This window comes from Pseudopipra pipra, chromosome 18 (genome assembly GCF_036250125.1).
Source record: "Pseudopipra pipra isolate bDixPip1 chromosome 18, bDixPip1.hap1, whole genome shotgun sequence".
Lineage (NCBI taxonomy): Eukaryota > Metazoa > Chordata > Aves > Passeriformes > Pipridae > Pseudopipra > Pseudopipra pipra.
The window spans coordinates 10,275,004-10,302,125 of NC_087566.1; the positions used below are offsets into that span (position 1 = coordinate 10,275,004).

At 43.0% G+C, this 27,122-nt stretch overlaps 1 protein-coding gene across 3 annotated transcripts in view; it reads left to right on the forward strand.

Moving 5' to 3' along the window:
• Positions 1-27,122, forward strand: part of TMEM132B (transmembrane protein 132B) — a 231,313-nt gene that overhangs the window by 52,564 nt on the left and 151,627 nt on the right. For 2 of the 3 annotated variants that reach the window (XM_064675197.1, XM_064675199.1), the window contains exon 2: positions 10,474-11,353. In XM_064675197.1, the coding sequence (XP_064531267.1) occupies positions 10,474-11,353 (880 nt within the window). Of the gene's footprint in view, positions 1-2,201; positions 2,490-10,473; positions 11,354-27,122 lie in introns of those variants that run through there. The other variant, XM_064675198.1, reaches the window with a different exon arrangement.

The window sequence follows — 27,122 nt, forward strand, 5'->3', positions numbered from 1 at the left end:
TTTGGCAAAGCCTTTGGAGAATCTCCTGCCAGCATTTTAACGTCTTGTAATTTTTGGCCCAGGCAAGGAATTTTTCAGTATCTCCAAAGACAGATACTTCTATGGGGAGAACCAGAAGTGCTATAAAATGATTTACCTGTATAACCTGTGCATGCAGGAATGTAGAAAGTCTGCAGTATGTAGAACTTCAAGTTCCTTTGCTTCATTTTGTGCTTAGGTGTAATACTTGAGACCACTGACTGCAGTCACAAGCTGGGGTTTGTAAAGACAGACACAGCCAAGATCTCAGTCCTCCAGGAGCTGAGGGAGGGATCAACCCACACTGGGGCAGAAATTATTGCTTAGAGTAAAAATGGACAATGCTGAAGCAGATTTAGGGAAGGATGAAATGGCTCCTTATTTTTTTTGCATGAAATTTGTTCCTTAAAATGGGAGTGCAAGCAATGCAGTCAGCACTGTGTTTCTCTGTATTGTTTTAATGGTGAACTCAATCTGGGAGTAATGGCAACCTGCATTAGTGATTTGGGGAGCAAAATAGTAATTTGGGAAGTGCAGTATAGAGGGATTTTCTGTTTTCTGGAAGGCAGCTGTGCTCTGGTGTCACGGGATGCCATTTATACCAGTGCCCCTTGTTCCATGCCTGCTTTTGAGGTGCCATTTGCTGGGGGTGTGAGGGCATTTACCCCAGTCTTTTACTGCTGTGCCACTGAGGAACTTTGTGAGAGATGGGGATGCACTTTGCTGTTCAACCTTAGCTGCTTAGATCAATATCTGCAGCAGGAGAGTGATTTTAATAAAAGGACTCTCTCTCAGCTTTCCTATCTCCATGACAGATAGACCCCAGCTAACATAAATCCTGGCCTTTCTCCTGTCAGTCTCTTGGCTTTGTGTGACTTGTAGGTGTTTTGACACTGAATACAAATATTTCAGAGTTGGCTAATGGTTTAGAGCATATATTTAAAAGATTTACTTTTGCAATCACCTGGTGCCTTTAGTGAATGTGTTTGCCTTGTGAAGCCTCCCTGTTGTTTGGAGAATATATCCACACACTCCCATACATGTATTCATTTTCTGTTGTTTATGAAATATCACTGAGGGAAAATGACTTTTGCTTTGGATAACGGCTTAGGGAGCCCTCTCCTAACTGCTTTTTTAGCAATGAGAATCTACAGTGGCCGTGACAAACCTTATTTATCAGGTTCCAGGAGGGATGCACAGGGGTTTGCAGTGCTGACAGCTGGAAGCACCAACTCTGCACCTGGGTAAGGAACAATGCCAGGACCAGTGCCATGTGATGGGGAGCTGGGTGAGAGGTCCAGCAGCTCTGCTGGGGCCCCTGGGACTGTCCCCCTGCTTAGCTTCACCTGGGTTGGCTGTGCCTCTTGACTACTCCTGTAGCAAAGTTGTGCTGCCTGGGAGTGTGAATCAGCCTTCCTGAGTCGGTGCTGCCTTGGTTTTCGGGGTTGATTTTGGCATCTCTACCTCCAGCCAAGAGGTGTCTGGAGGGCAGAAGAAGGATTTAGGAAACCTTAACGCTGCTCATGCTGGGGGGAGGCACCTTGGGGTGGGCTGTGGTTTTCATGGTTTGTGATGGGTTTCTGCCCACCAAGCAGAGGTTGTGCAAAACCTGTGTGTGTGAGCATTGCTTTAGCAACTGTTTCTCCCCTCCAGGTAATCAGAACAGAAACTCTCCATGGTTAATCAAGTGTTTTTAAACTTCAGTTTAGTTTGCAATAGTAGCTCTGTCATTTAGTTCTTCCAGCTGATGAATTTGTGACCTTTAGCCACTGTACTAATGCCTCTAATTGTAAATGGCAGGACAATTTCCCTGCTGCTGTTGTATAAGAGATGCAGAGGAACTTGCCAAGAGCAGCCTGTGACTTTTAACCATGTTATCAACACCCCTGATTGAAACTAAAATTGCAAGGTAGGCCAGTGATCAGCCCAGCAGAGCAACCTGAGCAATTGCAACAGCCACATTAAATGAGAAACTCATTGGGGACTTCCCTTCTTGGGCACCCTCCCTGCTCTGCAGCCTGGGCTTTGTCAGTGTCTGCACCAAGGTGGCCTCTGCAGGAAATCTCCCTTCTAGCACTCTGGGAATTAGTCTGGGCAGGAAAACCTTAGTTCTGCAAATACCTATATTACCTCTGTCAGAGGAGGCAGGAGCTGGAGACTCCAAGGAGAAACCCTGTGAGTGTCTCATCCTATTTCTGCTTGGCTCTTGGAGAGGGAATGTTCAGTGTCCCTGTGCTCTCTTTGTGCTCATGCTTTTCCTCTGTAGATTCACCCTCAGTCTTTGTTCTGTGTCCTTCATCCATTGAAAAGATCCTCTTCTCCTTAATGGAAAGAATATTTTACACCCAGGAGATTTGGGCAAGAACTCCCTGGCCCTGTGAGCCTGTGGACATCTGCCTTGGGAACACCATTATCCTGTGGTTTGTACAGTCCATGGATGGGACCATGTGGTGCCTCTGCACGACATTCAGGTAGTACTACAGGGATATATATATATATATTATCTAACTTCTAGCTTTTCCCGTCAGACACGTTTGAATAAATGGATTTAACAACAAAGATTTTGGCCAGAAACACACGTGTGAGAGTGAGGAGGAGATGAGTAAATAGAATCCGTGATGACATAAAGATTTTACAGGGTGTGGGGATGGGCACATTACTCACAGCTGGTGAAACCATCCCACTATGTTTCAAGAAAAGCTATTGTAAGGATGTTTAGAGAGTTTTAAAATTTGTTTTATTGTGACTGGTTTTTCTATTACTCCAGCCCATAAAATCAGGTGCCTTAGTTATCATGTTTACCACTGTACAGGGTTCAGAGGGAGCAATAAAAGCCTCTAAAACTTACCCGAAATAGCCTTCCTACACTTACAGATGCCACAGGTTTAATGTCCTGTATCTCAGATCCTTCCAGGCTTTGACATGATGGTAGGTAGCATTTGGAGGAAAAGGGATCTCTCTTCTCCCTGGTGGAACAAAATTTCCACTGTGTAACCTATTTAGGTACTGGATCTTTGGATTATAAGCTATGACAAGTTTGACTGTAACAGCCAGTGTTAATGTTTCAGGGGGATTTGCATTCCTCAGGTTTGAACAGCATAATTTTGAGTAATTTCATATTTGAGCAGAAATTGTTCTCAAAAAGAAATGGCAATGCTGGGGCAGCAGAAGGATGTTTTGTCCAGGAAGTTGAACCTTCTTGAGAGGTGAATTTCAGTTGTTATAGTGATGTGGTGCATTATAGACATACTTATATTTCATCCTAAAATTTTTTGTTTGTTTGTTTCAGGCTGTGTCACCTTTAAGGTGACTTCAGTCTTTGGAAATAAAAATACAACTTGGAGAACCATTCAGCTGTAATGATAATGGTTCAGCTGCAGCTTTGTACTTGATAAAATCTTCTATACAGGCAAATCTGATGTCTGCATGGGCTCTCACGGAATTCAGAGGAGGAGGTGGCTCAGTAGCTTTACTGCTTGGGTTGCATGCTGTTCCCTGGTTAGGATAAATATATGGTCTGTTTTGATAAACAAGCTGGAACTCCTCTTTCCCAGTAATAACGTTGTTAACAATCATCTTCCCAGAGAACAGCAAATAATGAGGTAGTGGCTTAGCCACACAATTCCTCAGCCTTTTATAAGCAGAGCCTCGTTTCCTTGAAAAAGGATAAATCTCTAATCTGCTGGTTACAGTGCTGCTGTAAGGGTTTTAATTTTCAACTAAGTAAAAAATGAGGGTAAACTTTGTGTATTTGTTTGATGGATTTACTTTACCCCATCTTGTTTGCTTGCATGTCCTTGTGTAATGTTGTGGCATCCTGTTTTGCAGTTGCTTTAGGAATCACCTCTGACGTGTTGCCAGCGAGGGAGAGCAAATTAAGAATGACCATACCAGGTCAGGGCACAGATCCACCTGGCCCAGCAGCCCGTTTCTGATAGCACCCAAAAGCAGATATTCTGTAGGAAAGAGTAAGATCAGGCAATCACAGACAGTGCTTCCCCTGAACACGCTCTCAGCAGCCCATGGCAGAGGTCCTGTCTCTGCCTAATGCTGATTCAGGGAGCACAGTGAGGAGCATTCTCTCTGGAGTCCAGCACTTCTCATGCTTTCCTTGCCAGGCTAATGGCAGTTTTGAGCCTTTTTGTTTTACTCCAGTTTTCCAAACTTTTGCTGATAGAGAACCCTGAATTAATCTTCAGGCCTTTTGGGTATTGGATTACACTCTGCCTCGGTCCTTTCTGTGACAGCAGTGCTGGAACTGGCATGGGATGCTAATCCTGCTGTACCTATTCACTCAGTCGTAGAGGAAAATGTATGAAAACAAATTGCTAGTCCAAGCTAAATTTAGATTTATTCAGTTGGAGTTAATTATAATCTTTATTTAGTCCCAAGCGATGCCTTCTTATCATACACTTAGTATAGCTGAGAAAATTAATTTTTATTCTACCATAAAGGTGAATGTAATAATCTGGGTTCAGGGAAGGGATTACTTTAATAAGATTTATAGGCAGCCTTTCAGACAGTACGGTTTTATTACTATCTGTAGGTGGCCTTGCTGCACATATGTCTTTCAGTATGGGTGACTCTGCAAAATGCATGCAAGCTAAAAACTGTGGTAAGCACCAGCTCAGAAACTTCCCCATCCAACTTAATCTTCTGGCAATGGTAAGCAGGCATAGCACTTGACATGCCTTGGAACACAAAAATACAATTTATTACTGAACTTGTGGCCTGATCAGGGGTTTCATTCATATGCATGGTTTAATTTTGCACTTAAAAATGCATTTTAGTAGACAAAAGATTTATGAGGCCAGAGATGTTGCTTTCTTTAAAGCTTTTTGAAAGCAGCGCGATGGGCAAACATAGGCATGTGGTGTGGGAGGAGAAGCTTTAGTGAAGAGTGAGCCAACAGATCTGATGGGGCAGGACTGCTCTGGCCATGGTCACCTAAACCTGCCACATGCAGGTCTCCACTGGCCACCTTTAGCAGTCGAGATTTTGGATAGAAGGAGGCTCCTCCCAAGGGTGACTTATCATCCTACAGATGTAAGTGTCTAGGAGAGGATGAATGAATTCTGGAGAGACCCTGATTTGGTGAAAGAGGAGGTTGGAGGGTGGCTGGGCTTTGATACCCATCTGAAATGAGATGGGCCGACTCCCACAGAGGGTGGCAAAAACGTGCAGCTGCAGTGAAGCCTAAGTAACAGCAGCTTGACTCAGACATTTGGAGATAAGTATGTGAGACATTGTCCCAAGCCTGCAAAAGTTAATTAACCACTCTTTAGTTTGAGATGTTTGGATTAAGTGGACTTCTCTTTTTTTTTTTTTTTTTTTTTTTTTTTATTGCATCCTTTTTCTTGTGTTTCAAAACAAGCTACTGGACCAGCAGTCTTTTGCAAAGTTGAATCTCTGTCTCCACAAGTATGTAATCAAGATTGAATGTAAGGACTGTAAACTGGTTGCAAGTCCTACATCAAGTTATATCCTTACATCAAATTGGGATAAGAGGAAGAGAGAATGAGAAAAGCTTGAAAGGATCCTATCATCTTTTCTCACTCTACAGTTTTTTATGTGTTGACAGCTAATGGGGTGGCTTTAATGTTAAAAAAGTATTGGGAACTCTTCTTAACTCTTTCCTGCAGTATCATTTATATCTTCAAATTATTCTGTTACAGTTGAAAACATTTTTTGTTGTTATGGTTCTTTTTCTGTGCCAGTGTGGTTCACGGGATAACTGCCTCAAGTACTAAAGGAGTAAGGCTTGGTTTTGAATGGCAGGTGATGGAATTTTTCTTAGTTAGATGATGGAAGTTTACCCCTCAAGGGCACTATGGAGGCTTTTTCTCCTCCTTTTCCTCATGAATGTAAAACTGAGGAGATGAGTCACAGGATGGACTCTGAATGTGGGAAGTAAACAGTGACATCCTCCTTTCATGGTTATTTCACTAAATTTTGAATGAGTCAGGGAGAGCACGAGGCGGGTGTTCATCTAGGCTCCTTAAATCCTCACACAACCCAAACTTAGCCTACTCATAGTGCTCAAATGATGTCTAAACTCGTGGTAGACTTCCACACTGTAATCATCCTCCTCATTTTCCTGCTGCCAGGATTAGGAGTCAGAGTTTCCCCAGCTGTAGCCAGGTTTTTCACCTGGAAAAACATCTCATGGCTGAGGCCACTGCACAGCATCAGGTCTTACCCGTTGCCTGTGTGAGAGAAAGTGACCTACACAGCTGGCCCATAATTAATTATTCTCCTGTGGTTTATAAGTTCCAGAATAGCTTTCCTTGTGTAGACACCCTATTCTGGGATACAGTGTGTTTTTATTCCAGGCTAATGCCTGCAATTCCAGAACAAAATAATTATTATGAATAGAGCCATTTTTATAGTGGAATAATGTACATGTGTAGTTTGATCTTTATGGTCTTCAGTAAAGGCTGGTGGGAAGGGCTGGTGATTTTTCTCCTATACAGACAAGCCATTGATTGCCTCTATGAGTCATGGATAACATCATAGTACTTACTGGCACCACATTACTTGAAATTATTCCTCTTTTACAAAGAGGAGTGTCTGTATGATCTCGCTCTGCAATTCTGATGATGCTGCAGGAAAGATGAATTTTAACATTTTCACAGTTTTCCACAGGTGCAGGATTGGCTTCTTGTTTGTTTTCAGAGAAAAAGGATATTGAAAAACTGGCAATTTTAAACACTTGTTGTTCCTTGCACCTCCAGCTTCAGAATTACTGAGGGCTTATGGAAGACTTGGCTCCTGTTAAGTAGTTTGCTAAGTAGAGAGAAAATTTAAATGTGAAATTTGGATTTGTGCTCCAAAAGGAGCTACTATCCTTTTTAATAACAAAATGATGATTTTAGAAGACTTTCTTCTTACCACAGCTTAACATATATATTGTTTTTAATGCTGACCTGCCGCTGCCACCACTGTCTTCTAGCAGGATACTTGTTTTGCTTCCTATTAAAAAGTATGAAATCTAAGAAATGTAGCTTCAGTGAAATCTTGAGTTACATGAATGGCAGGTTTTTACTGCACAGCGTGCCCTGCAGCTGTGGCTTTGTGTCTGCCTTAGTCCTGTGCTGCTTTTTGTGGCAGAAGTCCAGGGTCAAGTGAGATTAAAACCAAAAGCAATGGATAATTTCATGATTAAATAAAAAAAGAAAATATCAAGACATCAGAAAAAAAGCCTTGGTTGAGGTCTGAGCTGGTTAGGGTAAGGACCAGGAAAGGGCACCTCTTATGCACAGCATCATATGCTTGGTTTTGTGTGTTGTGTCTTCCTCTCTCTCTGCTCCTGAGAAACATCAGAAGGGTGTTTTCTTTCTGTCTCTACTCTCGAACTTAGCAGGATGAGCTGGGCTATAAGCATATTGCCCAACTCCGGGGAGAAGAATTTTTGGCATAAAATTGCAGTGATGAGATTTTTCAAAGCTGACCTGTTGCTCTAGGGGTCTGGGTATTTGGCTAATCTGAATGAATATCTTAACAGGGGCAAAGCACCTGCAGAAAGCCTTGCTGAAGTTCTCATTGAAGGAGCAGGTGATTGATTCATTGCATTGTTGCACACCAGAAAGCTGCAAATGTGTCCTGTTTCTGATCGTTGCTCTAAGGAGATTGATGCTGTGGTGCTGATGTGCTGAATTAAAAAGGTGGGGTGTTGGCCTGCCATCGTATGAAGAATTTCTTTTTAGATGTTCCTACAGCGTCATAAAATGCTGCTAAATTCAGATATCATATTTTGTTGCAGGCTGGTTCTAGGACAAAGCCCAGCCCTGTCTACTGGTGTTTATGGCTTCCCATATAAGCTTTTGAACAAAATTTGTATCTCATTTTGCTTGAGTTACAGCAGGATGATATCCTAGTCCTCACACCAGTTCTGAGAAGAGGCACTGAATGCTGCCACTATAGTGAAATGGAGGAAAGGGAAAAACATACCTTTTAAACTTCCTGTAAATAATTTCTTGAGAGAGATAAAATATCTGCATAAAGTGTGTGTGGGAGTCCTATAATGTAAACACAAATGTATTTAAGCCTTGTCTTGTTTTTGGCTCCTCTTTAGGCGCAGGAACTATGTCATTATTTAAGTCTCTTCTGCAACCTGGTGTGTCTTGAGAGAGGGCAGGTTTTAGCTCTTCCCCCAGAAATCAGAGCGTGCTCTCGCTGCTCTATGTCCTTTGCTCATCTGTACGGCTGCACAATTTTTACAGCAAATGCAACTTCTCAAAAGTGTTACTTTGAAATCTAGTTCAATTTATTTACAATTAATCCAGGAAAGGGCTTGTCTGCATCTGACTTTTTAGCAAAAGAAACAATACCCTCCCTCCCCGCGCTGCCTCGGCTTTCCCAGGAGTGAAGTTCACTTTCAGCACCCGAGTTGGGCAATTGCACAACAAGCCACACTGTGTCAAGGTGCTCTGTAAACCTGGAGACTTCTGCTCTAGAACTGGTGTGCATCTTCTCTTTTCTCCTGCTATGAGCAGGATGAGGTTTGACCCACACTGTGTTTCCAAGTACGTTTGTTACTCAGTGCTGAGGTAAAAGCATTGGGGGTCCCACAGAGCAGCACAGCAAGTGGTTGTGGGGCATTTCTTGATCCCTGCTGAACAGTGGTCACCAGGTTCTGCTTTTTGCCTCTATCCCTGTTGCAGGTTGCTGTGGGTTCCTTGCCTTGTGCAGAGGAAGGTGTGGGCTGGCCTGGTGTGTTGGGAGAGATGGGCTGATGTTTATGCATCAGTGCAAGGCAGAGGACAGCCAGGTGGGAGGACTGCTTGGCAGCTGCTCTGCATCTGCATTTGCCAGTGGAGCTGAGAGGAAACCCTGATCTGATCCCCATGTGCAGTAGTGAGAGAGGAGACTGATATTGTTTCCTGCTGAGAATTTTTTTTTTATACCTTTGTATATTTTTGCATATTTACTCACTCCTACCAAGAATATTCCAATGGCTGAAGACAAATCTTGGCACAAGGAAATATACAGCAAAAGTAAAGGCAAAAGTATAGTGATGAAATGAGAAGCATTTAAACAAGGGTAGATAATATCAAACCATTGAAAAATAAATGACCAGAATTTCAACTGAGAACAAGAGTGGGGCAAAGTCAAATGGATGGGATTTGCCCTAGAATCCGTCTTTGATGAATGGGTAGGCTTTAAAAATACACAACCTGAAAAAAAGAGCTTAAATATTAGAGCTTTTATCTCTGCTAAATTGTGGCTGAGAGTATCTGAGTCATCTGGCTGGAACAGGTGTAATTGTTTGTGTGGTTGTCACGTTGTGTATCTGCTCTGCCCAGTGCTGACAAACACTGGAATCACAGCTAAGCTTCAGCGAGAGACAACGAGAGTTTTGACCTTAGGATCTGTCATTGTGCCTCTGCTATCTCTCTGCATTGTGGAACTGCTTCATTTCAATTCATTGGGTTTCTGTTTATTTCCTCTGTGGCAGTCCCAGGAGCTTGGATTCACCGGCTTTTTGTTGGAGCATATGAATTGTTAGTTTGAAAGACCCACTGTTTCTAGTAGAATTGCAGCCCAGGTTGAATATATCTCACTATTAATTAGAGATTGGCCCGAACCAAAGACGTCTATTTGATCCCTCCCTCCCTCTGGAATCTTTTCTTTCCTGGGAAAAATTGCTCAGTGCTGGCTGGAGGATTGACTATTGTGTTTCAGAGAAAACTTTTGTGGTTTCCAAATGTGTTTCATTCTCCTCAGGAATTAAACAAAAAAATCCTTCTAAGCGTCTGCAAACCTTCTGTATGTAAAGGATTTCTCCTTCTCTCAAGTTCACTCTTGTCTATAAATCCATCCCACAGAGACCCCTGTGAAACCCCATATATTTTAATGTGAAAAGTTTTGGTTTCAAGAACACAAAGCTTTTATCAGTTTTCCACTGACCTCCAAACTGCTGACCTGGCAGAATGAATTGGGAGTGATGCAGATTTGCTACCCCCCATTGCATGGTGTGTTAGTGACATCAGGCTAAAGAAAACGTTGTTTTACTGCTTAAAATGTTGTTTTACTGCCTACTGATATTTAATATACCAGTTTTTAAGGCATATTGAAACATGGGTGAGAAAAAGCTGAAAGTTTAATCTGACGATAAAAGAAAAAAACCCGAAGAAGTAAAAAGTTTTGGAACTTAGATTGGGATCTGGCCAATCAATCCCCTCCTTGTTATATCCAGAACTTGATTAATGGCTTTCAAGTATATATCAGACTGGGGAAAGTGGAAGAGGAGCTGTACAGCTGATGCAATGGGATGTTTTCAGCGTGTGAGCTTTGAACCAAAGGTGTTATTCCGTGGTACCTGTGTCGGATTGTTTTGTAATTGTAGTGAGCAGTATTGATCTCTGGTAATACATTGCTTTTGAGAAAAACTGAGGGGCATGCTAAGCAAAGATTTGAGCTGTCTTTTTGTTTCCTTTTATCTTTGGCCTGCAGTGGTGGAGAGCCGAGGAGGGATCATGGACAGCGTACAGAGATTCTCAAACCTGCCAACGTATCTCCCCGCGAGCTCCCACATCTGCAATGCTGATGTTTTCTTCTTCCTCAAAGAAGCCAACCAGGATATCATGAGGAACTCCAGTTTGCAGTCTAGGGTGGATTCATTCTTTATATACAAAGCCAAACAGCCACCTGTCCTAAATGCCACGTATGGACCCTTTTCTGTTGAACAGCCTGTTCCCTTGGACCTCATGCTGACTTCTGCATCTTTTGGTTTCACAAATAAATTCACTTTCAATTGGAAATTAAAATCTCACATAATCAACAGCTCAATCTATTCCAATAAACCCAAAATACAAACCTTGTTCTATATTGCGGGGAAGGACTGGGATGACTACAGTTCTGAGGAGATGTTGCCTTGTGTGAAGATGTTTGCTTTCCTGGAGTCTAGAGAAGTTGTGGCCAGCTGCAGATTGACAGGCCTTCTAGGATTATGTGTTGCAGAGCTGGAATTGTCTCCTAGCTGGTTCAGCTCCCCTCCACCCATGGTTTCAGAGGAAACAGCCTCTCTGGAAGGGATTACTGTGGAGCTCTTCTATAAGATTTATACAGTGGATGGGGAATGTTCTCCAGAGGATGAAAAGTGGGAAAACAATATCCATGCAGGTGAAGATAACGAACACCAAGCTTTGTCAGCTATGGAGAGGATTGGTAGCATCGTTGTTTACCCAAATCAAGACCAATTAAAACAGTCTTCACTAAGGCTTGATGAAAATATCGTTATTCGCTTACCACTGAACCCGGTCAGAGAAGGTGACATTGTGACCTTTCATGTTTGCCTGGCTGATGACTCACTAGCAGACCAGTTTGTATTAAGGTAAGAGAATTTTTAAAGTGCTGAATGCTAAGCAGTCTACAAATAGAGGCAAATTGCTGTTGGGTGTAATTTCTTTGGTTATATTCGGTGTTTTCCTGAGAGAACTTTGGCATTTCCTCTCCAGCAGGGGAAAACTATAAATTCTCTGTGTGGATGATACTTTTTGGAACATGGGCATTGATTTTAAAGCATGAGCTATAAATGTTTGTTTGATTATTTCTTATTTTAATTCTGTTTGCTTCTGGTAGTAATTCTGCCTCTTGAATTATCCTTCTGTAAGTCAGCCAGGGTAACTGCTGTAATCTGTTTTGCTAAACAGTTTGCAGGAGGGTTTTTGATTTCTTTGGTGAAAGTTACTCTGCTTTTATCGATTTTATTACCATCTTTCCAAAGTACATTGGATACATTTTGCGCAGGTCATATGTGGTGAGGAACTGTTTTGTTGCATTGTATGGAGGGGAGCTGAGAGGTGAGAAAATGAGATGTGCCTCAGCTTGTGTAGGAATCCTTTGGCAGAGCCAGGATTTGGGGCCAAACCTTGCAAGTAGTCTTCAATTTTCCTGTCAGACCAGCCTACCCTGCTTCCTCAAGCTTTTGACTGCTTGTTTTGTGGCCCATTTTTGTTTTAACTTTGGGGACTTTTCTGTTGACCTTTACTTGTGAATCTGCCTGTAACAGGAAAATTCAGGCATTTCTAACCACCCTGAGGGTTAGTGCTGAATATTTGCTATGTCCTTAGCTGTCAGACTGTGGGTTCAGAGCTTCACAGAGACCAAATTCAGAGAGAAATGTGAGCCAAACTGGGGGAATAAGAGGGCCAAAAGGTAATTGAGAAGTGTCATCTGCTGTGAGAATGTGAGGCACTTGGGAAAGAAGGAGTTGCAGCACATGCAAGGAAACCTCAGAGCAGATTTGTGCCTTGCTTCTGACTTTCTGATCCGAGAACGATGGGAGCAGAACATGACAGAAGTGCACTTTGGGGACAGATGTTGAGAAAACAGACAGCAAACCTTATGCAGCACTTTCACATCATTCAACATCTGTGAAATAGCACATGAATATTAATAAACTTACAGATTGCTGCGTGAATTGGGACAAGTGGTTCATAGTGCAGTGCTACTGATGGGGGGGGGGGGAATGTGTGAGAAATATAGTGGGGTTTAACCAGACTTTAAAAGGTTTGGGTCAGGTTTAAACATAACTTAGTCTTGCTTTTACCTGGATTTACTGATTTTTCTTTGTTAAATATGGATTTGGCCAGCATCCACTGTCAGAAGATGGACCAACCTCATGGAGCAGTTGGGTTTCAGCAGTTGTGTATTGATCGACTGTGCTATAGCAGAGAGATTATAGAATTTGCCCAAGGCTCTGCAAGGATTTAACATCAGCTCTTAATTCTTAGTTTTTTGTTCCCTTTGCCACACCACAGATAAAATTCCCAAGGTATTAGAGACAACCTAAGATGAGGATGTTTTCTTTCCATTGGAATTTCTAAAATAGCATTTGCCTTGTACTAAATGGCACAAGGGTAGAGTTTTGATATTTCTACTGGCCAGGAAATAATCAAAGACTTCTTGCAGAGACAGTTTTGAAATGTTGTCTTCCAAAAGCAAAATAGGTCCTGGAAGCTCTGAGCACGGTACCTAACCTGGGGTTTCAGGGAAGCAGAAAATGAGGGACTGGAGAACTTCCAAACTGGGGAGCCCCAGGATGAGACACAAAGCCTGGCTACTGCCAAGACCCTCATCTTCTCCCACAGCCCCCTGTGGCTTGCATGGCTCCAGCTGTCAGGTGTTCTCCCAACACACAGAACGTGCATCTTGGTGCTCCCGAGCTGCTGAGAAAGCAGTCAGGTTTCCATGGGGATTTCCTTCTTTGAAAGTATGGAATCGGTTAATCTCCAGGAAATGTTTCTGTTACAATAAATCAGCATGTTTTACGTGCCCAGAAATATTTCCTTGGAAAAGTCACCATTGGTCTGTATAGTCCAGCCTGTCTGGGCTTTGATTTGGCTCTGCTTGCATCGTGCTTTTCATCAGAGAAACTGCAAGTATTTTTATTTAACCTTCAGTTGAATGCTGAAAGTAAGAGGCAAAAAGGCAATTCTGCTGATGGTTCACCTGTCCTTCAGGATGGAAGGAGCACCAGCAACTGTTGCTATGATTGTTTCAAATGACATACGTGGGGCCCATGGGGAGATTATCCAGCTGAAGTTTACACAGTGGGCAGGGAATTATGCTGAGGGAAATACAAGCATTATAGTTCCTGCATCTAATTTATGCAGTTTCCCTCACCAGCTTTCCCTGGTTTTCAGCTCAATGCTAATGTCCATAAAAACCCTGAAGGTTTTTATATACGTAGAATTTCTGCATGTTATAGCCAGAGAAAAATACATTGAAGTGAATGTTTGCCTTGGGAAATATATTTTTGCCTAATATAACTGATAGTTTTTAATCATATCTGTTATAAGTGTAGCTGGGTGAATTGCAGTCTGGCTCATATGAGATGATAGATCAAAATCAAGTCATTCTCAGCGCAGCGTTTGATGCCAGCCTTGAGCTCTGACAGTATGCAAAGGAACAGATATGCTCAATTTTATGCACTTCTTTACTATTTCATGCTGTGTTGTGTAGTATTTTATTTCATGTTGGATTTTGTTCTAGCAAAACTGACTTCAGTTCTCATATGAGACCTGATTCTTCATTGTTTTGGTAAAATTTGGGATTCTTAACCAAGCTTGGAAACCGAAAAGCAATTGGAAACAGTTCCTTGATTCAGCAGGGTGCTGTGTTGAAAGATGCTCACTTGTTAGACAACCCTTCCTCCCAGTGTTACTTATGGGGTGATGCTGCAGCTTGTTTGTGAAGCTCCAGCTATCACTTCCAGTAGCTTCCATCAGTCCAAACTGGTTTTGCTGTGATCTTGGCTGTTTGTTTTCATTCAATAACTAGAATTTCAGGTGGAGTGGAGGTTTGGTGGTGCTCTGGTCTGGGGAATTTGTTTCTCTTCATACTGCAACCCAGCTGGCGTGGCTTGGTGTAAGTGAAGGACCCAGATATGTCAAGGGGCAGAATTTGGAGACTAAGTGTGCATTTAGTGCTTTTGCTGTGCCTGGCAGTCATGCTGCTCACTTTTTTGACAGATGATCTATACATGTCTGCAATGAAATTCTTATGACACTGGAGATTATTTTGTGGCCTTGCCGGTCTGATCTGTACTGTAAAATTCACCATCTGTGAAGATAAATTTTGCCCATTATGTTTGGTGGGTTGTCACTAAGCATAGTTTAACTGTAAAGGTAGGTGAAATGGGCTATGTTGCCATGATTAAACTCTTTTATGTGCTACCTAGTTAAAACAAAAATAATAAAAAAAATGAAGGACAGCTTTGAGATTCCAACAGGACTCCTACATTTCAGTGTCACAACGTGCTTCAGCGTCACAAATATTCAGGCACTTTTTGTCCTTTGATGCACTGGAGTATCTCTGTTACCTTCCTCACTGATAAACTTAGATGAAATGCAGTAAATGAGGGAAGATGGAAGTCATGACTGCAGAAGGGGTAACACCAATTTCTGTGCTAATTGCTAAATGGAAGAAGTCTCCTGATACCCATGGAGGAGTTACAAAAGAGACAGGAGAAAACAATTCCTGCTCAACTGGAAGAACAGAAATCTCATCTAATAGCATTGGGAATGGCTTCTGTTTCTTCTGTGGTGTTTGTTATTATTTAACTCCATCTTGAGACTCAAAGGGTGTATTTAAAAGAAAAATGGGAGTCAATTTGTACAGCAGAAAAACGTTTAAAGGAATAAATGGACAATTGCCCTTTGGTTATAGGGAAGAAATGAGGACAGTCTTTAGAAATAAACCACGGATTTTTGTCCTGTTTTCCAAGTCTCCCCATTTAAAGCGTCGGCGAGGATGTGCTGGTAATGAAGGCTGAGCACTAACAGCAAATAGTCGAGTTGCAGACAAAAAGTGGGTTTGTTGGCATTCCTTACACGTCCCTAACATGAATGACCCATCCTTCTTTTCTGCCAGGTCAGAATAGAAGTGGAGATTGGAGATATTCCAGGAATATCAGTAAGGGACTGAAACCAGGTAATGAATCCCCCGGTAGGGAAATGAAAGCGGCTGTGGTCAGGATGTGGTCCTGTGTCTGCAGGGCCCTGCAAAGAAACCTCGCTGTCACTCGGTGCCTAGGCAACCTCAGGGAGAAGGATTATCTGCTCCTCCCTGCCATGGCTCCACACAGTGCAGGGCAAAGATTGCTTTTTGATTTTTGGGATGAACCAGTACAAGGTGTAATGCCTGCCGGTTGACTTCTGCTGATTATTCTCATTGGGAAAAATGATATTAAGGATTTATATTAATAAACATACATCCATATGGAGGGGGTTATGTCTCCTGCTAAGGAGTAAAAATTGCACAGGCCATTAAAACTGACTTACGAGGCTTCTGCGTTAATAATGAAAGATCTGTAGAAGTCTGAGCAGTCGTCTAGAAGGCCAGAAAAAGATCATTAAGAGGATGTCTCCTGCCAATAGCTGCCAAGAGCAAACAAGGGGAAGAAAACAGAAGGTTTTGGATCTGGAAATGCATAGAAAATGAGAGCATACAGACTGTGGGGAATGCAGCCTGGCTGCCTGTGAGGAGGAGGCTCCGTGAGACCTTCTTCGCTTCTAAACCAAGCTGGTAGGAATGGGGAAGCACTGTTACTGGAGATTATTACTGGGGATTATTACTGGCAAGAGAAATAAATGATTAACTGAATCGTCATTTTAGGGTGAAAATTCAGCAGAAGTCAAAGTGTTGAGAAAGGAAAAAAATTTACTTCTGAAATCAGAAATGCTGGTTCAGATTTAGAAATAATCACACAATTAAAGCATTATTGGTGGCTTGGGCATATTTGGGTTTTACCCAAAGATTTTAATAAACCCAAGATGACTGTTGAAATTTGTTATTTCTCTTTTTTCTCTCAATATATATTGAACTAAATGTAGGTATGGAATAATGATATGCAATATTAAAAAAATAATGCCAAGCACTGCAAAGTCTGGAAATGCCAAAGAGGTCTGTGCAGCCTTAGTTCAGTTCCCAAGTATATCTGCATTATAACGTATTCCTCAAAGACAAATTCACACTATTTTTTTTCCAGATCTACTGCTTCATTTGATGCATACATTGTCTTCCTCCCACTGTTTTCTTTTCTTTTTGTCACTGAATGGGAAAGGGAGTAACATCCTTTCAGGACACTCCTACGAAGCCTGGGGGAGCTGTCACCAGAATTTTTTTTAGCTTGAGTAAACCATTTCTATAAATTCCCTTTCAGAAAGGGCTGAACCATTCTTTTATTTTCCTTATTTCTGTTCGAGGCAGGCGCATGGCCCAGAAAAGTTGGCTTTAGCTGACGAAAACCTGGCATGATGGTATGGAGTCACACATTTCACAAGGATGCTGTATGAAGGAGTTAGACCTGAATGTCTGTTGGCTGAAGGGAAGAAGACATCCTCCCTGGGAGCTGCTGGCAGTGCATGGCTCTGCTGCATGCACGTGCACAAGCCAACCTGCCCTGGCAGTAGTTGTGCCACGCTGGCAGACTTTCTCTCCTTTTCATGTGCCTTAAGATAACCTCCTCTGCCCTAGCCACACCGGAGAGGGAGCAGAAAAGAAACCACCCCCTCGCACAGCCTCAAAACCATTTAAAAATTACAAAAAACCCAGCTCCTTCCTGGAGCTTGAGCACTCCTAAAAGCTTAAAAACCAATGGATCTCCGACAGTGAATAAATGACCCAGTGAATCCTGAAAGACCCTGAAAGACTACAGTCAATAAAGCTTTTTAATGGAATTTTAGATAAAGGTCAACTATCTGCTACAATAATCAGCCGTCCATGATCACTCTTCACAGGAATAAACCAGGCAGAGCAGCAACCCCACGTGACAGTGAGAAGCCCTGCTAGTTGTTGGATATTGGCTTTGAAGCACTTCCAGATGGGATTGCAGTGTCGTGGTGATAAAACACTGTTTTTTTTTTTTTTTTTTTTAATTGGGATGTTTCCTGATGGCAACTTCTGCTGCCCTGCAGAAGGGCTCCTGAACATGATGCTTTGTCCAGAAACAGAGTTCCTGTGGTGTTACAAAGGTGGTGATAGGGTGAAGGAGGATGAGGCTGTGGTGCTGAGTTTGGGTGAGTGTGGCAAGTGTCCCTGCTGTTTACTCCTTCCCTTGTCCTCTACAGCCTTGGCTTAGGATTCTCTTCTCTCATGGGAGTGGGGAAATGTTCCTAAGAGTTGGAGAGGAGGGTTGAGAAAAATACAGAATTAGATTAACTAACAATATTTAGTTTTCATTTCACCAGTGTTTTTCACTGAGAAGGTGAAGCATCAGTTATTTTTAATTTTGATAGTTTGGGAATGTTTCATGTGTATGGTGGGGGAACACTTAGTACAGCTGGAATGAAACAAGGATCCACTTCTCATTGGAAAAGGTGTTTGGTTTGCCTTGAAACTTTAGTTTTTCTTCTATTCAAGTCCTGCCAGCACCTCAACTTTCTCATTCATCTACCCGTCTGCATCTATGAGCACTAAGGATGTGGCAGTGTTATGTAAATGAATTTGCTGTATCTCATATTCAGAACCCTGAAGTGGAAAAAGGAGTTAGCTGTGTTGATTTTGGCCTGGTTGGGGCATGAGCAGGTGTCTTGTTTTCGCACTACAAGTGCGTACACGGTGCTGTGTGCAACTGGTGGCATCTTGACACATCAGATTGTTTTGCGTGTGTGTGACAAATAAGGTTTGTAATAGGAGGCCTGACAACCCCTTGCCGTGTTAGCAGACATTGCTGTGCTCTGCAAACAGAGATGATGTGAAAAGCGCTTCTCGTGGATCTGGAAGGTGCCAATACGCCGTGTGACTTGACACAAACTCAGCCTTGTTGATGGTAATGGAAAGAGATTTTACATTTTTAAATGGTTCGGGTTCTACAAGCTTGTTCCCAGGCTGATCCCCATCTCCGAAAGCACTGACATGACAGCTCCTGCTAATTAACTCCAGGCAGCTCCTGCAGAACTGGCGCTTGCTCCGGGGCCGGGCGCGGATCTGCAGAGCACTGTCAGCAGATGTGGCAGGGCTGCACCGAGAGCAGGGACTTAAAATACTTGTGATGCTGAGCGGGCCTGGGATGGGGATTTTGGAGGAGACCATCACTAAAAGGGCACCCTTGGTTTGTTGCATCTCTTCAGACTCCCTCTGTGCGATGTGGAGGTGTGCTGGGTGTGATCCCTCCTGGGTGAGGAGCTGCATCAAAGGGGCTGCTGAAGGTTCAGCCTCTGCTCTTCTCCAGAACTTTCTTTTGCTGGGGGCTATCCTGTCTTATCCCTGCTGTGATTAACATTGGTGCAGATAAGAGAAGGGAAGAGTAAGGTACTGAAGATGGAATTAGGAGTTTTTTGCCTGTGAGCACCTGGCTCTGAGTTCAGTTACCTCTGTTAATGAACATGAAACTGCCCTGAGCTGACAAAACTGCTTAAATGCACAGTATCACAAAGGGCAATTTAAGGAAGACAGCTGCAAGATAAACACTTTCTTCATCCATTTCTTTTATTTTTTACCTTGTACTCAGGTTGGAAGCACAGGTCAGAAAAGGTTCCTGATTTTGAGTGATCATTTCAAGTTTGGGGGCATGCTGTGGCTCTTTGCAAACTGTGTCGCCTCGTAAGCAAGTCCCTGGCAGGGAGCTTGGGGGGGAGTCTTTGTTTTGGACAATATGCTGAGTAGTTCCTGCTTTGTGCTGCCAGACAATGATGGCATTGATCAGTTCTTGTACAGCTCTTCATTAGCTGGCAGTGCAGTAAATCACAGTCTTGTTTAAACAAGTCAGACACAACAGTGATTTGGTCGTTGATGCAGTTAGTTCTCCTTCTATTCATTACATTCAGCGTAATGAATAGTATTAAAAGTAGAAAAATATGTCTACTTTGAAATTCCCTTTTTTCCCAAGATGTTTGGGGCTGTACATTGCTGTAATTTTATCCTGGTAAAAACCAGATTACTATCTCACGAAGCTGATGAAGTATTGCTTTGAGTGAGCACATTGATCTCAATTTCTTCATATTCCTGCTGATGCAACAGAGAATTGCTTTTGTCCTTGTGTTTACCCACGAGTTTTTGCATGGTCTGATAGAAGAAGGCCAGTGTGATGGTTTGCTGACAGCTTTGGGGAGGAAGGACTTTCAGAAAGAGCAGGAGACAGAATATTGCAAGAAAATTGTCAACATATCTTCTTGTTTTGGGTGCTCCTCCTGCTCCCCATGTGATTTCTGTCAATAAAGGACCTGTAAAGAATGGTTTTGGACAAGGCAGAGCAGGGAGCTGTGCTGTGTGTGAGGTATTTAATGCCTCCAGTGGCTGCCACGTCTTCCTTGGACTCTTCACTCAGCCAGGGTATAAAAGAAATCATATTAACAAAGTTATTGGATCCCAGATGAATCAAAAGAGCTGCAGGAGAAGAAAACAGTGACAAATGAGTCTGCCATCCTGAGGCACAGCAAATGGTGCTTACAGCTAAAGCTATTTCACTTCTTGCACCACTCGCTGCCAGCCCTCCGGTGCTGCGTGGGCAGCGGGGAGCGAGGCGGTGCCAGGACGGGGATGCCTCGTGCTGGCAGAGCTGCCAAAAGCCCCCGTGTGGTGGGACCAGTCTTGATTCAGCTCTCTGCATGAGCTTTCCTGAGCCCAGGGAGCAGATCCTGAGTGGTGGGGTTCACCTCTCATCTCCCCCCAGCTCTCAGTCTGCCACCCAAAAGCCCCCTGCCCTAAGCAGCGCTGGGTGTCAGTGCCCTGCGTGCAGCAGTGTTTCATCCTGTGTTGGGAGGTACACACAACTCAGTAACAGGAGAATGACTCTAAAATATGTTCTCCTTAGGATCCCTGCGGGGATGCTGTGGGTATTCCCAGCAGAGGAGGAATTGGTCTGAGCAGCAGTATTTCCAGGGACGTCCCAATGAGGAGGGTGCTCCTGGGAGGGCCATATTCAAGCAGCCCCATGTTTGTGGGGCAAATCTGTCACCTTTGTCACTCTGAGCCATCAGGCATGGCTCCAGCAGATCTCCCTCTGCTCCTGCCATGCCTTCCTTTAAATTGCTTGCTAAGACCGAAATATCCACAACATCCTTTTGAAAATTTTCCTGCCAAGGGAACTTTCTCAGTTGCTTTTATTCTCACTGTGTGGCCCAAGCTTTTGTGGCATGAATGAAGGAGTCCTCAAATGCATTTTCGCTAAATCCCCATCTCTAATTGTCCTGGTCCTAGAAGACAGCAAGTGGGAAAGGCAGAGAGCAGAAGTGTGGGATAGGCAATGCCTTGTTCATGGGCTTTCTAAGCATCTGCTCAAGTTAATGAGGGTCTGCTCAAGAAATGTGCCAAGTGGCCACAGGAAGCACATGGATGAACTCTTTGATGCAGATCCCTTGTGGAAGATAGTGATAAAATGCACCAAGTGATGCTTGGGGACAGTCTGAAAAGTTAGTCCCATCCTGGGAGGTGGCAGAGGATGAGGGAGAAGTGGTAGCAGACTGTGAGAATCTGGATCAGGATCCAAATGCATTGTGAGTATTGGATCTGGGAGTTTGGCTTTGCCCCATCTCTAATTTAATTTGCCTGGCCAGAGTCTTCTCTCTCTTACACAGAAAAGAGGGGTGATTTAATTGACTTCCATAGAGTTGCTTAGGATTTGTGCCAGTAAAACTATTTGAATTTGGTTGTGTGCAAGACACGTGTGGGGGCCAGTGTTCTGGCTTCCTATTTCTCTGGGAAATTTGTTAGGGGCTGTAGTAACCCTGAGTGGGTGGGTGGACAGGACCCAGATGGATAGGGAATGGTCATGTTTTGAGTACTGTTTTTAATGACACACAGTAACACTATTAGTACATTCTTAATTATTGCATTTCCTGCTGTTATCTCCGTAATGTGGCATAAGTACCTACGCTCTTCAGTTAAGATGACTTTTGACTCACTTGCCAAAGCTAATAACCCTTTAAAAATAATTTAAACGCTTTCAGAAGTATTTCCCTGATGCTCTTGGGACCAGTAGTCCTTGATTTGCCATAGAGCAGATACAGAATGAATAGCAGTACTGTGGACTCCCTCTAACAGCGACCTTATGTGAGATGTAGTGATTACAGCAATTAAATCCTCTTTGCCAAGGCAACCAGGGCTTTATTTCGAACTGAAGTTAGATTTTTTTTTTTCCCCAAATGAATCTCTTCTGCATGCATTATTCATTTTTCTTTGGAACATTTAGCCTGTACGAGTTCCACAAGCTCAAATTCGGTATTATTATTTATTAATTATTGCATTGAGGTAACGTCTAGGACAATCTGCCTCTAGGGGGTCAGAGAGCACAGGGTTCCCCTGTGCAGCCACAAGCAGAGCAAGGCCATAACCTTTCTCTCAAGGTGAAGGTTGAAGACTTTACTGCATTTGTAGAAGAACTTGTGAAGAGTTGGCATTCACTTTTTGCTTGACCCTAAAACCCCTGTCAAGGAAGTTTGTGGTATTTTGGTCCACCGAATGCTCAGGCCAGTATAGTTTTGACTGTACTATTAAAATTATTTACTTAAGTGTTTGAAAAAAGTTGGTTGTGTCAGCTCAGCCTTTTTAAGTCCAGCTATGTTTGGGTGAGTTGAACGTGGAACTTCTTGTCACTGTGGCTCTTTCTTGGAGAAGGGAAAGTCAGTGATCAGCAGTTATGGTTAAGATGCAACATTTTCTGTAACCGTTCTGGAAATTCTGGCTTAGGGTGGTTTTTGGAATCCTTTTTTTTTTTAAAGAAGAAAAAGTGTTAAAGAAGTGTCAGTAACCCTTCCTTTGAATGTGCTACACTCTTATTTTAAGATTGAGTTCATTGTCTCTTTCTGCTGTTATATAAATAGCCTCTTGATTGACAAGAAAACTAAAATGATTCTGTTTAAATCTGTACTGCTCTCCTAAGAAATCTACATTCATTATTCCTGGGATGACTGAAAGATTTACAATAGTTTATAATCTGGTATCATTTCATTCTTCTTCTTGGTGTTATTAATCACCTTGTCATAAAACGTCAGGAGAACTTCGTTCAGCTTGCATGATTTGGGCTGAGAAAGCCATACTTTAATATTAATGTTTCGTAGGAAATTGGGTAGATATCTTTGCATTCTGGGAACCATAAAATGGATGAATGATGTCCTTTGACTAGATATTAGATGCTTACAGGCTGCTGAGGCATGGTTGAAAGAAGCCTGCAGCTGTACCACCACGGGAAGAAAAATGACCGTGCAGGGCAGATCTGGTTCAGGTCAGTATTTGGTTGTGGGCATCTGCAGTCACAGGTACCAGGGAGGCTGGTGTTTGTGGTTGATCTTCTCTGTGTTAGCGCTGGACTTCTATCCTCGTGTGTCTCATTGGGCGACATGAAACCCAAGTCCCAATTATTTGGTCATTTGAAGATTCTGGGTTGCATTTCATAAGCCTGGAGGCAGTCAACCAAGATCCTGGCTGGATTTCAGCTTCAGTAATTACAACTTGCCAGCTCAGATTTTCTCTGCCTCTTAAATCACATCCGCTATTTTTCACTTCCTTTACTAAACTGCTGTGTCCCCTGTGCTGTTGTTGATGATAATAGTTCTAATGCTTCTCCTATTTCTGTAACGTTATTTTATCTGTAATGTCTCACAGTGTTGGTACAAGAAACGTCTGTCATTGCTTTCGTTTTACAAATCACTATTTTTATTGCTCACGTTCCAGTGATATACCTCAAAGAGTAGGTGCTTTCCAAAAGGAGGAAGGCAATGCCCCTTCTACCCCCAATGTGTTATTTTTCAGTGAGGACCGGGGGGCTGATGGGATGCTCCTGCCTTGCCCTTTGAGTCTGTTACCAGGGCAGATGTATTTGGGATGGCCCAAAGGGTACCCTACACAAGGCTGGTGAGTTGGTGGGCAGGGAGGTGCCACCCTGTGGGTGCCCCCTGTGCTGCCCCCCAAGTGGTGATGCTCAGTCCACCTTCCCAGGGGCTCTGCCCCTCCACCTGTCCCTTAGAGGCCCCGGCTTTTCCCAGCTCGCCTGTATCCCCTCCATCCCAGCATCCCCACAGGAATGCAGGGCAATGCACAGGCTCGGATCTGTGTTCAGGCCAGGAGAGGGCAGAGTGGACTTGTGTCTGAGGCAGAAAACCCTGACAGAAGTCAACAGCTGATCGGGAGGGGAATAATTTTGGGCAAGAATGTGGCTTGGTGCTAGTTCTGGTGCCCTGGCTGGAATGGGAAGCTACCTGACGGGCTGTGATCCCTCGGAATGGACCCAATGCATCACCTCACCTCAAAAATGCCTCTGTGGGAGGACGTTTAGCAACTTGTTCCCCCCAGTGTGCAACCCCCCTGCAAAGGGCAGAGACATGGCAGCCTGCAGGGCTTCTGCAGGTATTATTTCTTACTGAGGAAGAGCAGGTCTCTTCTGAGGTGTCCTCCACACATCCCTGGGATGTACCCAGGCTGTGGGCTCACGTAGGCAATTTGCCACCCGAAATTGAAATGCATGTAACATGGGTTTATGAGTTTTTCTTTACCCCTCCCCCCCCCGGCCCTTTCTGAAAGCTGTTGCATTTTTTCTCTTTATGAATGCACCGTGCCCCTTGTATGTGCTGGATATTGCAAATGCACTTCATAAAGCAAATTTCCCTGCTGGTCTGAAGGTTAAGAAGCTGTAAGTGAGCTTGTCTCTTTGCAGAACAACTTCTTTTTGGGCTTGAAAAACAATGGAAATGTAGTTAATGTTCAGCCTGACAGAGTCTTAGCAAACGTATTAAGGGCTTCATTTAATAAAATCATATTTCACTTTCATAGACAAGAAGCAGAATAGAGTTGAGTCTTTTTTAATGAATAAAGTCCATAGTAAGGCACTTACAATCTTTCTTTATGTGAGGCTCATTCTCGTTTTTTTTTTTTTTTTATTATTATTTTAGGAGCCAGGAAGATTTAGTGCAGCATTTTCTACATTTTGTCGTGCTTCCTTTGGAACAGAATGGAAAGGGAAATGTATCTTAATGTTAAACAGACATGAAACAAAAATGTGTTTTTTCCCCAAAGAAAAGTTAAACATTTGCAAGAAAAATGTTCTTCACGACAATTTCAATTCTGTTAAAAACACATTTACTGTCAGAAAATAATGGTGCTGGATGAGCTCTAATAACAAACCAATTTGTGTACCACAGGAGTGGACTTTTTCAGCCTTTTGTTGTAAGTCATGCTGGAAGGGCTGCCACTGGGCTACAAGAGCACAGATATTTTCACACTGGGATTTGTGTCTGCTTGATTTATGTGAATAACTCCATTGAAGTACAACTGGGAAAAAATTCATCATGTGACTTCTTATTAAAACATTGCTTTTTTTTTACTCCCCTCGGTGATGTTTGAGCAGCTCCGTGTATTTTTCTCTCAGATTTCTCTTTTTTATTTCTCTTTTCTTAAGTGCTCTCTCTGCACAGTGCCTCGATTGTACCACACACAGAGCAAGCGACAGCAAACTCCTCATTTCTGGGTAACTGGCCTGCTGCAGCTCACAAATGCCATTAATGGGCTGGGTGGGAGATGCATTCCTGGAGCACCGGGGTTGCACAGCGCTCCCCTTTCCTTCACTGATCCGATTTGTCGAGATCAGCAGGTGCACCAAAGCATGCAAATCTAAAATTTGCTTTGAGGAAAATTGAGTGGCATTTTTCCCCTGAAACGAGCTGTTCCTCTGAACGTCGCTGCCAGCTCGCTTGCTTGTGAGAATATTTGCAGAAATGGGATGCAAAAGTGGTACAAATGCAGCCAAATTGAATACATTTACAGATGTAAAAGGCTGGGCTTTTTTTAGGCTTGAGAATCTCTTTGGGGCGAGGACTGTCACTTTGTGTAGATTTATAGTGTCTTGTGTAATAGGTCCCTAAACACATTGGCCTTCAGGTGCCACTGCAACCTGGTGGGTTCAATGCTGGTGACAGTGACAACGCTGGTCCCACCCAGCTTACAGACCTGCAGGTTTCTATGACGGTGCAGGTACCTTTTATCCTCTCCAGGCCACAGTCAGTCATGCTTGATAGCAGTGTGAAAATTGGATTTGTCAACTAGTAATCCCTCAGTGATCGATAATTAGTTGTAATTATGCGCTGTTTAAGTGCTGTGGAGAGAAAATTGAAGTTTGTGGCCGGAGCAAGGAAATGAAGAATGGCAGGTACACCAAGCTGTTTGGCATAAGGGAAATTCAGTTAAAGAACTGAACTCACATGAAGAATGGTGAGTCAAACTGCCTTCTACAGCCAGGCCAGGTCACACAGCTGGAGGGGCAATAGTGTTTAGGCTAAGCAGGCTAAAATAGTCCTTAGTGAGCGTGCTGCCCATAAAACATCATGACTTGGACAACAAGGAGGTTTGCTTTTTATTTGTGTCTCCCACAGATGTGCCCAGTGTGAAATGCCATGAATAAGCTGTTATTTGTGTGAAAGTATCCTTTGAAACTTCTTTGTTTATAATCAGAACTCACTCCCCCACCCTTTTTTGAATTTTTGTCCACTATATGTGCTGAGAGAGGCTGGAGTCCCTGCTTGAGTGTTAACTCCTGGGACTGTGCCATCCTTTGCACTCTCTCTGAAAAGGTGCAGCTTAGACACATGGTTTGGTTTCAGATGGAGGAGGAAAGGTCTTCCTTCTTTTTGCTTTTATCTCTGTTCCAAAGAGCACAACAGACCAGGTTTCCAGATGGGCAGGAATGTTATTCCACCTGTTTCTGAAAATCTGGTTGCGTCTGGCCTGGGATTTCTGTACCAACTTTGCAGATAAATCTGTCACTGGTAATTCTTCTCAGTCAAAGAGCCAGAGAGGCTCTGTGTTTCTTCATAGTATACCCATGGGTGATTTCTACTGCCTCGTATGCCTGATTGTCATTCTCTAAATAGACATGCAAAATGAAACTGTTTAACTGCAGGAGGTGGGAGTGAACTAGCTGGAGTAGACCTATTACCCAGTGGTATGTGAGAAAGAGCCAACAAAATTTATGGTTTCTGAAGGAGCAGTATATTTTTAAGCTTCTTGTATTCCTACACTTCACAGCTCAGATTAGCAGATTGTTGACAGCTCCATGATATATTTGCTGTCACCTGGCTGGAGTCCGAAGCAAGTGATAAATTTTTAGTTTGAATGAGCTTGTGTGACATGCAATGACAGATATATTTTTTGTTACTACAAGTATGTAGCGTGTCCTATGGTTGGGGATTTTGGTGCTATTCTTGGTGTGGCCGTGAGTGATTTGCTTGCTTTCCTTGTACTTCTGTTTCACCATCCAAGAAAAGGTGGAGAAAATGACACTTTTCTCACTTGCTGTGATGGCTCATTCTTTTTTTTTTTTTTGGATGTTAGAGCCTGACAGAGGCTCATATCATCTTCTTTGCGTTCAGTAAAGCCCATCTGCTGGCAGGAGGGAGGAAGAAAAAGAAAAGAATCCAACATTTCCAGTTGCTGTTGCTGAATTTCATGTATCTTGGGTATATGTCACGTGGATTTACATTCAAAAACTTGGAGTGTTTTCAGAGTGATAATACTATATTCTGGGAAGATTCAGCTCCCAAAATACACATTCAAGGTGGGAGAAGAGACAGTGTGAATCAGTTTTGTCTTCACATGACTGAACACCTGGAGGAACTGAATTTACAGATTTTGATTGCAGGTAAAACCACAGTGCTGTATATTGGTGAGCT